Source organism: Hippoglossus stenolepis, chromosome 17 (assembly GCF_022539355.2).
Source record: "Hippoglossus stenolepis isolate QCI-W04-F060 chromosome 17, HSTE1.2, whole genome shotgun sequence".
NCBI lineage: Eukaryota > Metazoa > Chordata > Actinopteri > Pleuronectiformes > Pleuronectidae > Hippoglossus > Hippoglossus stenolepis.
Genome location: NC_061499.1, coordinates 11,862,189 through 11,873,169, shown reverse-complemented (window position 1 = coordinate 11,873,169; position 10,981 = coordinate 11,862,189). Strand labels below are relative to the sequence as shown.

General features: G+C 42.3%; 2 protein-coding genes across 2 annotated transcripts in view; one reads left to right on the top strand and one right to left on the bottom strand.

Moving 5' to 3' along the window:
* The first annotated feature begins 2,964 nt into the window (after positions 1-2,964).
* abitram (actin binding transcription modulator) lies at positions 2,965-5,013 on the top strand. Its single transcript, XM_035182409.2, has 6 exons — positions 2,965-3,163; positions 3,301-3,352; positions 3,942-4,071; positions 4,167-4,243; positions 4,320-4,389; positions 4,537-5,013. Exons 1-6 carry the CDS (start codon positions 3,082-3,084, stop codon positions 4,672-4,674), a joined length of 549 nt encoding a protein of 182 aa, XP_035038300.1. The 5' UTR covers positions 2,965-3,081; the 3' UTR covers positions 4,675-5,013.
* Positions 5,014-5,063: 50 nt separating this feature from the next.
* The window catches only part of ctnnal1 (catenin (cadherin-associated protein), alpha-like 1), a 47,594-nt gene continuing 41,676 nt past the window's right edge, over positions 5,064-10,981 (bottom strand). The window contains exons 14-19 of the mRNA XM_035182407.2: positions 10,742-10,896; positions 10,056-10,104; positions 9,409-9,465; positions 7,812-7,931; positions 7,154-7,237; positions 5,064-6,677 (exon numbers count right to left, since the gene is read on the bottom strand). Of these exons, the coding sequence (XP_035038298.1) occupies positions 6,507-6,677; positions 7,154-7,237; positions 7,812-7,931; positions 9,409-9,465; positions 10,056-10,104; positions 10,742-10,896 (636 nt within the window). The 3' untranslated portion in view covers positions 5,064-6,506. The remainder of the gene's footprint in view (positions 6,678-7,153; positions 7,238-7,811; positions 7,932-9,408; positions 9,466-10,055; positions 10,105-10,741; positions 10,897-10,981) is intronic.

The window sequence follows — 10,981 nt, the reverse complement described above, 5'->3', positions numbered from 1 at the left end:
GAGCGCTACCCTGAAATAACATACGTCTTCTGATCCACTGTACGTACCAGCTAATGTGCACTTTGGAAGCACATTACTCAGTGTGTTTAATGATAGATGCAGATGTGTGTGTGTGTGTGTGTGTGTGTGTGTGTGTGTGTGTGTGTGTGTGTGTGTGTGTGTGTGTGTGTGTGCGTGTGTGTGTGTGTATGTCTCCTGTTACTTTCCAGGAAAAAGACGGGAGGTATTTCAAAGTACTGCATGCCTTTCCCTATTTTCCTAGACATTAATTCAACGCCGAGATACTGAAGTCAGGTCTGCATTGCATACAATTCCATTACTAAACACCGAACTGCTGAGAGTGTTACTGATAGCCTGTCTACATGAACTACTTTGGGGAAAGGAAATTTCATTTGTTGCAATAATTCTCTCCATCTGCACGACAGCAAAGAAATATTTCCTCTGTCTTGGTGAAACGCTCCAGAACCTGTGCCACAAAGCCGGAAATCTTCAATTGTCTGCTCTGCAACTTCACTTAGGTGTGTCCAGTCCTAAAAATAATACAAATAAGATGACCACAGGTTTCCGATTAGCCATGCAGGTATCACCCCTCTAAGTCAGAGCTTCTCTTTTCCCTTATCAGGCTCTGCTTTGGCACAGAGGAGCTTCCACTGTTTAAAAGCTGGACATCCTCCATGTGGAAGGAGAGACTGCATGGAGTCAAACAGCCAAACAGCTGGCGAGAGAAGAGGAGCTGCTCGCTGTAGCAGTAGCTGACGTGGAGCTACAGTGCGTGTGCATCACACACACACACACACACACACACACACACACACACACACACACACACACACACACACACTGACGCCTGTGCAGCTGGAGCTACTCGAGACGCCTGTCAGACGGCCAACGAGTGAACCTCAAAGTTGAGGGGGAGACTGAGTGCGTTTCATTCCAACAACATGCAGTAGTTAAACGGTTGGGAATGTACACACAGACTGACAGGAACATGTATGCAATGAACAGATTGATAAACACACTAATGCACACTACAAATACCAGCATCCTGTGAGGGAATGTACTGGTGAACAGGATGGACTCACTTCCCTCTCATTCAACTATTTGAAACTGTCAAACATCCTTGGGAGTTTTTACAGAATTTCTCCTTTCTCCCAGAGTCAGGGGACGAGCATCTACTCGTTCTAATAGCAGTAGTTTGCTGTGAGTGAAGCTGTTGAATCACGTTCAAAAAATGTATTGTTTATTGGATGTGCCTGATGCGAGACTTCATATCTATGGGATCCTCCCTTTGTGTCCACTGTTTCCACAATGGTGTTGTGTTTCATCTCTGAATTATTTGCAGACTCCGGGCCTACCACAGACAGAGCGGTCATGGAAAAACACATTACGATGGGTCTCGACGGCAAAACTTTCCAAGTCTTGGTGAATGGATACATGGAAAAGTCATTGTGCCCCCAAACGCCAGCCTAGTCTCCCTCGCTCCTGTGCCGCCAAGATGAAGTCATCATTACTTAATCTGCCTCGTGCCAATGCCCTCAACTATGTGTCCCTCAGCATTGTCCACTGAGTGCAAGGCACGCACGGGGGCCAGATATGTTTGGTATGTGATTGGTCTGGGTCAGAGAGGGGCTATTTGTCACATCCAGGGAGGGGAACATTCCTTCATTCCTGGATCCAGTCTCCCTCAGACCTCTTCAATACATAATCCACTGGGATGCAGACTCAACATGCTAATACAGTAAGTCTGTAAGAATCGTGAGAGCAAAGTGAAAGAAGTCACCGATAGAAGCCCGAACACTGATGACCACATTTACACTGTGAGGTGAAATATAACAACAAACATTAAACAGTGTTTAACTGTTTCACAAATAAACAAATGCAGCTTAATAATACATACAAATCTTTATTTGGAGATTTTTTTGTAGTTTAGGGTTAGTTAATGTTAATGTTGAGACCCTCTGAGGACACTATTGGTTTAATCACACAAAATATAGGCAAAGGTATTCTGTGGTTGTTAACAGTAGCCTGACATCTAGTGGGCATTGTGAAAAACTGTGCTCACAATGGATCCCATTATAACAGTTTAAAACAGCATGAGCATTACGATAATCACCCGCTATGAGATACAAGATTTTTATTTGGAACAAAATTATTTTGTTTTATTTTAAATCACATTTCTTTACACGATGCCCTGGCCTCTACCAGACAGGTTGACCACACACAGGTAGTCTATGCAGGAACTGCCTTGTGGCCTGTTATCATATAAAATCGATTAGATTTGATTAGGATTCACGTGATGTCGAACAGACGCCACTAATGTTGCATTTTAACTCTGCATCTCAAAGCTGCAATAAATCTAAACATGGGGTGTCTGAGTCTTGAAGCTCATTGGGGCAGTTGTCTATGAGAGACAAACAATGACATCATTATAAATAAATGTAGAAATACATAATTAAATACCTGTGAAAATACATAAATTGCCCTTTTCATTACTATAATGTATTTATTTTTCATTTATTTATGTATTTAATTATTAATTCCTGCATTTATTCATTTATTTCATGTCATTCGTTGTCCCTCATAGTTGGTTGTCTACTCTGCCATATGGAAATGCGGCCTGGAATAAGGGAAACCATCAGGAAACTTCACTACTGTCAAAAAACATTGTGTTGTTTTGTGTCGTGTTGTGTTGTGTTGTGTTGTGTTGAAGAAGGACGAGGTGAGAGCTGAAGTAGTTTCACCTTCTGTTCAAATGCCCACTTACTCTTGTGAAATAATCATGTCATTTTCAGTTATTTGCTGGAGTCAGTTCAGATTTATTTCGTGTATTTTATTAGTTAGTTATGATTTACTTCATTCGTGTTTTTCATTAGTTTATAAAACTTCCGTAAACTCACCTCTTCGATTCCGGAGGAAACGGGTGGGGGGGAAAAAGCATCCGGAACCTAAGCTGCCGGGCGCGTTTAAATGACGGACCATAACTGTGCCACATCATTAACGGTCCGTCAAGTCAAGTCGTGGTGTAGCAGACATTTCTTCAATTTATTGTGTTTTGTCACAGTCGTGTTGTGAACAGTTTTAATGGACGACACAGAGCAGAGAGACCCAGAAGACATTGCGCCCTCAGTTATTGAGCGCTACTACACGCGGTGGTACAGAGCAGGTAAATAACAACCTGACTGGTCCTCTCCTGGTGTTAGCTGTGTGCTAAGTGAGCTAGCGTTAGTTGAGCCAACAGGGAGAGACAGTAATTTAAAAATGTCTAGAATGTTTTCATTTGATTGTCTTGATCTGATTTAGATATGAAGGGGAAACCGTGTGAGGACCATTGCGTCCTGCAGCATTCAAACAGGTAAGAGCAGCTCATGTTTACTATCAGATAAACTATCAGTCCTTATTTTAACGGGTAAATAAGTTCACACTGGGTGTAGTTAGAGATACATGAGCTTTTGGAAAATGTATTTCCTCAGTAAAGTTGTTAATTTCCTGATATTTTGGTTGGGTTTGTTTTTTTGAATTATTGTCTGTGGGGGAACCAAACTATCAGGAGCATTATTAAATAAATAAATAAATAAATAAATAAAACGTGACAAATTCCAATTTCAAAATAGGACAAAGGTTTACAACAAAGGTGGCACTTATTTCCAGCCGATACACTATTTTTCTGTTTATCCTCTTTATTTAGCTGATGTGTTTTATTTCTGAATATTTTTAACATTGGTTTTGCTGCGTTTTTTTTCTTAAAAGAATATAAGAGTCTCTTCTATTATTTCATTGTTTTCCTATATATTACCTTATTGCTTTGCTTTGTTACAAATTTCTTGTCCAAATTATTTATGTGAACCTCAATGAACAGAATCAACAAACGAGTGTATGGAAAAAGAAACGCAAGAGATTTGTAACTTATTCCAAGGGCTCATTTATTAAATTTGTGATTGCAGAATATGTGTTGTCACATTGGCAGAGACTCACCCGATCCTCCAGGACGGACGGACCATCAAGAGCATCAACTACCAGATCAGCGATGGCTGCAGTCGGCTGAAGAATAAAGTGTCCGGGAAATCCAAGCGGGTAACTCTTAAAGCTACGGATGATTTATGTGACTACCCTTATTCTTCTGCATCTTCAGGACCTCCTAACTGTTTTTGTCCCCCCCCCCATTACAGGGTGGACAGTTCCTTACTGATTTCGCACCTCTGTGTAGGATCACATGTTCAGATGAGACTGAATACACGATCTACAGGTGAGGCAACATTCTGTTTTTCTAGATGTATATTCTGCATACGTGTACCGATGACTCACAAATCGTATCTTTTTAGCTGCATCAGGGGCCGTCTTCTTGAGGTCAATGAGAGTATTTTAAAAACACCTAAACTCCTGCTGGAAAAGGTAAATATGTGCACATCTGGGTATCGTATCTTCCTCTGGCTGTGATTTAAATAACCCATATTTTTGCATTCTTTAATGTAAATAAACAGTGATGCACACGGAGCTAATCAAGTTTCGAACTGTGTTGATCTTGTCACATCTGAACAGCCAGCCACTGAGGGATACATCGCCGTCATCCTGCCAAAGTTTGACGAGAGCAAGAGCATAACGGAGAACCTTCTGAGCAGAGAGGACTTTGAAAGAATCGTCTCCAAACGAATTGCTGCCGAATCGCAGCCCTCCTGACAGCGCTCGGTGTTCCTGCCCCTGTTCCAAGTCCCAACTGTTGCGGAGGTGTTTCTCTTCCTTCAATTCCCACCAGGCTGGATTAAAAAAAAAAAGAAAAAAAAACTGTGGATGCCATCCTGGAAAAGTGACATTTACTTGTGGTGACTTCTAAAAAGACTTTCATGTATAATGCAAGCATTGCCCTCCCCGACCTAAACAGTGCTTTTATTTGTTTATGAAGTTGAAAGTTTGAGGAAGCTCCCTTGGTTTGTTTTTTTTGTAATTTGAAGAACAAGGAGAAAGAGGAAATAATCACATTCTCTGAATACTGTAATTAAATGCAACCCAAAAAATGAATTGGTTAGAATTATTTTTGTAGAATCATTAAAAAATACAACTGACACGTATTTAAGAAAAATATTGTTTATTTTTTTATGTGTCACTTTTAGCCTTTCAATTGTCAAAAGAATAGATGATCCAAAACTAGATCTATGATTTCTTCACATCTGTAGAGCCACTACAATACCCAACATACCTGCTCAGTCAGTACAAAGCATCTCTAAAGCTTAATGTCTGTTACAACACCCTCCCCTAGTACCAAAGTCATAACCTTAAGAAACATACTATATATATATATATCTATATATATATATATATATATATGATTCAAGTACCAGATTATACATACCATATACCACTCAATACATAGGCAGCTTCACAATGATAGTCTTCATAACAAGTACACTTCAAGGCTCTATTAGACACTGGTGCCAGTTCAGAAATATCTGTCATCTCTTTTGTGAGGAATAACTGTTGACACTGAATGTGGTTTGACAAGACCCAGGAACTTAATAACGTAAAGTCCTTAAGCATCTCAGTGATGAGATTAAGCAGCCGAGAAACCAGGGTAAAAATAAAACTGTGTCCAGTGATTAACACTGGAGGACTAAGAGCTTTACATTTCATACTAGGAGCAAGCTGAAGATCTGAGCGTCTTCATGAGAACAATCTTATTTGGCATTAAATTGTTTTTTTCTTCTTTGCATTTCCTAACATGGCACATGGAGGATGGTCTATATCCTATGGAAATTAGATATTAATCGTATGGTGTAATCCACTTTTAAAATACTTAACTATGCAGTAATTATGCACATGAGATGCTAACTATAGTGCATCAAGGACAGAATGTACCACAATGGCTAAAATTACATAACGAGTATCAACATTACAAGCCTATGGCACAATGAGCATAGGAGACTGGAACACAAGGGTTTGGTGACGATGACATCATGCAGGATGGGGTTTCATTTCACTGTTTTTTTTCCCCCATTTGGCGAACATGTGCAACACGTTTACAGAACACCACAAAGCAAATAGGCTTCTTACGCAGAGGCACGTAGTGAAGACGCATGTATGGCCGAGCTGAACATTAAGTGGACCTCCTTCCTGGTTCACCAACAGTTTATCAACTTAATGAAGAGTGATTGCAATTTATCAGGCTTGTGCCAGAAAAGGCTTGATACTAATGGCAAAGTCTTACTGTTGGCTGATTGTCTCCATCTTGTGGACTGGGGTGGAAATGGCGCTTCAGGTAACAAACTGTCCTCTGGGCACAGAGAGCTCGGGTCTGCTTTTTCTGTAAACCTTATAAATTCACCCTCCAGACACCTAATACAAACTCTGACTAACCCAAAGCTGCCACCTTCACCCAGCAGCTCTGGCCCACTTCGTGGTGGGTGAATGAGGATGAGGGGAGTAAAGTATTTCCTGGATCTCCGGGAAGGTGAGTTGGTCTATGTGCTGCTCCGAGGGAGAATAGTGTACAAATCAGTGTGCGACCGTTTCCTGGATTATTTGCTCTCCAGCAGGTTGAGACCGGCCATGTGCTGCTCCAGTGACTTGACCCCAAAGCCGTTGCTGTTCATGCTGTTGAGAGCTCCCTCCTCTTTGACAGGTGTCGACACATCCTGCCTCTCTCTCCAGTCATGCGGGGAGCCCAGGCTACTTCTCTCTGACTTGTACTGCAAATGGACAGAAAATGAATGCACACATTTTTAAATACAGGTATAATAGAGAGATAATTACACTTACAGCTTATACAACGAGGTTATGTTTCCATCTGCACTGTTAGTTAGCCGGATTATGAAAAAACTGCTGGACAGATTTCCCCCCGAAACTTGATGGACGGTTGTGTTTTAGGTCAGGGAAGAACCAACTACATTTAGGTGTGGATTCAGATCAGGGTGTTTTTTTTTTTTATCACTAACACTGTGAGATCAGGTGTTTTTCAACATTTTCCTTAAATCTCTCAGAGAATAATTAATGGGGGAAAAAAAATCTGATTTGTTAACTGATATTATATGGCAATTTGGTGTAGATGGTGTAGATTGTGAATTTAAAAGTGGTTTTATAAGGGGACCTTTGGGCCTTGGCGGAGGAATGCACTCTTCTGAATGCCAGTCTATTAAATGTATATGAATTAATATCAGATGATCACCTTTTTATTGAGCTTGTTACAGAATGGGAGGAAGGAGACAACCACAGCCAAGAGGCCTCTCGTCGTCTGAATGGATGAGTCCACCTAAACACAAAGAAATAAAACCCATCACCATCGCTTCACAAACCTCAGAGAGACACACACACACACAACTTTTAGTGATGAGTGATGAAGTTAACATCAGGATGGAGAGACAGGAGCCGATACATATCAAAGAGACGCTCATTAATCAGCAGAGGAAGCGTCCTTCATCCCGTCCTTTTGATTCCAACCTTCGCCTTCATTACAAGGGGACCTAAGGCAGCTCATCCCTGCCCCGAGACGCTCATTAATTCCTCACAGACTGACGCCCATTAATCTCACGCCGCGTGTTCGATAATGCTGGCAGATCACTCAAAGTTCACGCCAGAGCCTGTAATGCAGTAAAACGGTTAGTCGTGCTCTGTTGTGAGTTCGGTTACTTCTCCGACGCCCGTCTGTTGTTGCGGATGGAGTTTTGAAGGTAATTAGAGAGTCTGGTTTGTGCACTCAGCGGGATATTACTCATACATCAAAAATAACAGACTCGGGGCAAAAACAAGTTGGTGATTCATTTTTAGAACAAGTGCACACAAAACCCAAAAGAGAAAAAAGACACACACAGGAGTAGTGAGGGTACCTTCTGGAAGGTGGCAGTCTTGCCCTGTACAGGAGTCTTGGCCCCCATCTGCAGCTGCTGGCACAATGCCACCAGTTTCTCCATCTCTGTCATCACCGCAGACTTTTCCTCATCAACCAGCTGGAACAGACAGAAAGAGGAGATATATAGTTTTCAGGGACAGCAGAGGTGGTTTATGGCGATATTATCCACAGACACTGGCTCAATATGTACAGACAGGGATACATTTGCTGGACTGGATTTGCAATCTTGGTCAAACACAAATCGAGCCTCATAAAAAGGAAAAAAATGAGGATAAAATAAATTAAAATCTGGTCTTGCTTTATGTAATCCACCAGAAACAGCCAGGTCATGATCCGCTGCTTAAGTCTGTTATCCAGCCGAGTTAATCCCCAGCTCTGAGTCACGGGGGCCATCAATCTACTTCGGTTACATGCGTGCACGAGGCCACAAATGACCTAAAAACGCCAGCTCCGTTATTCAGAGTAGAACTACTCATGACTGACAAAAGTACATAAAACCTCAATTAAGACGCTCATGTTCATTTGCATGAAAAGTACAATGAGAGCAACACAGATATGCAACAAGTGCCGGATAAGTACGGGAGTGGAGGCAGACAGAGGGACTTCATTAGTGGAAGTTTGTTTAATGTAATTAATCAGAAAGCGTGAGACAAGTTAAAGAGCCGGGCCTCCTGATTATGAATTAGTTCTGGGCGGTCGCAGTCAACTCCCACACCTTCTTCCCCTCCGCACATGTGCACAAATATATACACCCACAGACACGGCGGTGATAAATGGCGGTCGTTAATGGCTGTCAAAAGGGGCCATTTAATTAAAAACTGGAGGACTTTGGGAAGGAGTTGGTGGAGGGCAAGAGGAAGGAAGACACCGGGGCTACGTCTGTTTGCTGGGTCTCAACTCGGGAGGAAGAGGAGGACAGTGCAAGTGTGCGACAGCCTTAATTTCCTGCTCTCGCCGTGTGATTTATACGGCAGCCCTGGCACCGTGGCATGCCAGAGTGGGTGATGAGGATGGATGTGTGTTTGTGTGAGAGGCGTAACACGGATGCAGGGCACAGGTGCCAGTGTGTGTGTGTGTGTGTGTGTGTGTGTGTGTGTGTGTGTGTGTGTGTGTCTGCATAAACATGGTTCGGAGTTCAGCCTGTTCAAAAGAAAATAAACCGTTTCTTTTCTCTTTGGTTTGACTCATTATTTACCTCTATGCTGAATTCTGCAGCTTCCCATCAGTTTTCTGTAGTTAAGCCGATTCCAGCAGAGAACCAGGGGCATGTTGGGTAAAAACAAGTCTTTCTTCCTTTTATTAAATTCATATTCAATATTACACTCTAATTATTTCACTGCTAGTAATAAAAAGTATCATATCTTCTGTCTTTACACATAAGACTTTTTCTAAAGTGCGTAATGTGCCAAGATATTTGGGAAAGGTATTACGTGAGTGGATTGTGATTTGGTAAACCAGGCTCAACTGTGTGCGAGTGTGCGTGCGTGCTTGCATGTGTGTGTGTGTGTGGGGGTGCGCGTGTGTGTGCAGAGAGAGAACGAGGAGAGAGATTGATTCGTTGCATTAGTTTATACCTGAGTGGAAAACGTGCGGAGAGCTGAGCACAGCTGGAGCCCCTCTTCAGAAAGAACCTTTAGAGTGAGTCAAAGACAAAAAAAACACACAAAGAAAATCAAAACAACTTTCACAAATACCAGAAAACCGGGAAGCCATTCAATAGCAAGAAAGCACAGTTGGCAAATATTATGATTTCACTTTTTCACCGCTTCTTATCTGTATGCCTTCCCGTCTCCGTCCCTTCTCGTTCCTCTTCCTCTCTTATCTCCCTCGCTCCATTGCAAATGGAATAAATCCTTGCTGACATATTTCGGCCACGATTCTACAAAGCACTGCACATTATTGGCAATGATCCCAATTCAATAGGATACACCCCCGAGCAACCTTGCTTGTTATCACCCCATGTGTCCGAGGCTGCCAGGGAAAATACCGCACTGAATTTCCATCGTGACGATAAGTCCTTGTCATGCTCTGTTAGATCTGAAAGATGGGAGTGAGTGACGGGAGCCTGGTATTTACTAACCTATTGTTCTACCAGTCCCTTGTATGCCTTTGGTGTAATGAAACAACAGATGCATTCGTTTACAGCTTTGTTGAAACAAGAGGGAAAAAATAGAATAGGAGGTGGAGAGACGGGGAGATTAGCGGATACGGATGTACGTACCTCGGCTTGATGAAACAGATCCAGTGTTGTTTTCAGCAGCCCCTCCCCTCTGGGGAATCAATATGGGACACAGAAAATGAGGAAGGGAAACATGGATGAGAGAGATGGATGAGGACAAGAAAACATCTGGAGCAATCAACACAAACTGTAACTAGATCAGTGGTCCACCGTGCTGCATATAACGGACAAATTATTTTAAAATTACACACGGACAAAATGCACAGCCAGCAGAGCCCGAGACTTCAAAGAAAAGGAAACCTGCACTCAGTAATAGGATGAGCATCACCTTATATGTGACTTCACTGTGACATGTGACTCTTATGCACCGAGCCCCCCGTGTCTAGTATGTGGTGAGAGACTGTCACTATCTCCTATCGCCCCTAGTTGCACAGAAACAAGCTCAGGGCTCCCATTGATGCAACTAAATGATGGGGTTGCACTGTTTTTATTAGACGGTTATATTAACAGCCTATTAATTAAACTCATTTAAACAAAAATGTAATGAAATGAAAGTGGTTATACTGAATTTACAGGACTAAACAATACCCTGTTATGTTGTGTGTGTAATCGTCTCATTACCACTGAGCTTCTAAACAGATTCACGAGGAAGCTTATTTGTAACCATAGGTAGAAAGTTTGTTAGCATGTGGGTGACTGTGCATGTAGTGTGTGGCTACCAAGGCTACCTGGTGAACAGGTGCATGTTGTAGGCCATACTGGCCAAGCTTTGGCTGTGGCGGACAATGTCATGTTCTTGGTCCTCCCACTTCTCCACCTCTGTGTCCACGTCTGATGACAGCAGACGGAGCTCCAGGCCCAGCTTGGCCATGCTTGTCTGCTCCTGCGCGCACGGACACACATACACACACATGTAATTTCCTATGTTAAAGACTGAAGTATAATGGATGTCAGCGAGGTCATTTTAA

What these genes read in the sequence shown, in the direction of transcription:
- abitram (XM_035182409.2), top strand. Translation starts at nt 3,082, where the DNA reads ATGGACGACACAGAGCAGAGAGACCCAGAAGACATTGCGCCCTCAGTT. An exon ending in ACTGAATACACGATCTACAG is followed by an intron (nt 4,244 to 4,319) that starts GTGAGGCAACAT and finishes GTATCTTTTTAG; the next exon opens with CTGCATCAGGGGCCGTCTTC. An exon ending in CTAAACTCCTGCTGGAAAAG is followed by an intron (nt 4,390 to 4,536) that starts GTAAATATGTGC and finishes ACATCTGAACAG; the next exon opens with CCAGCCACTGAGGGATACAT.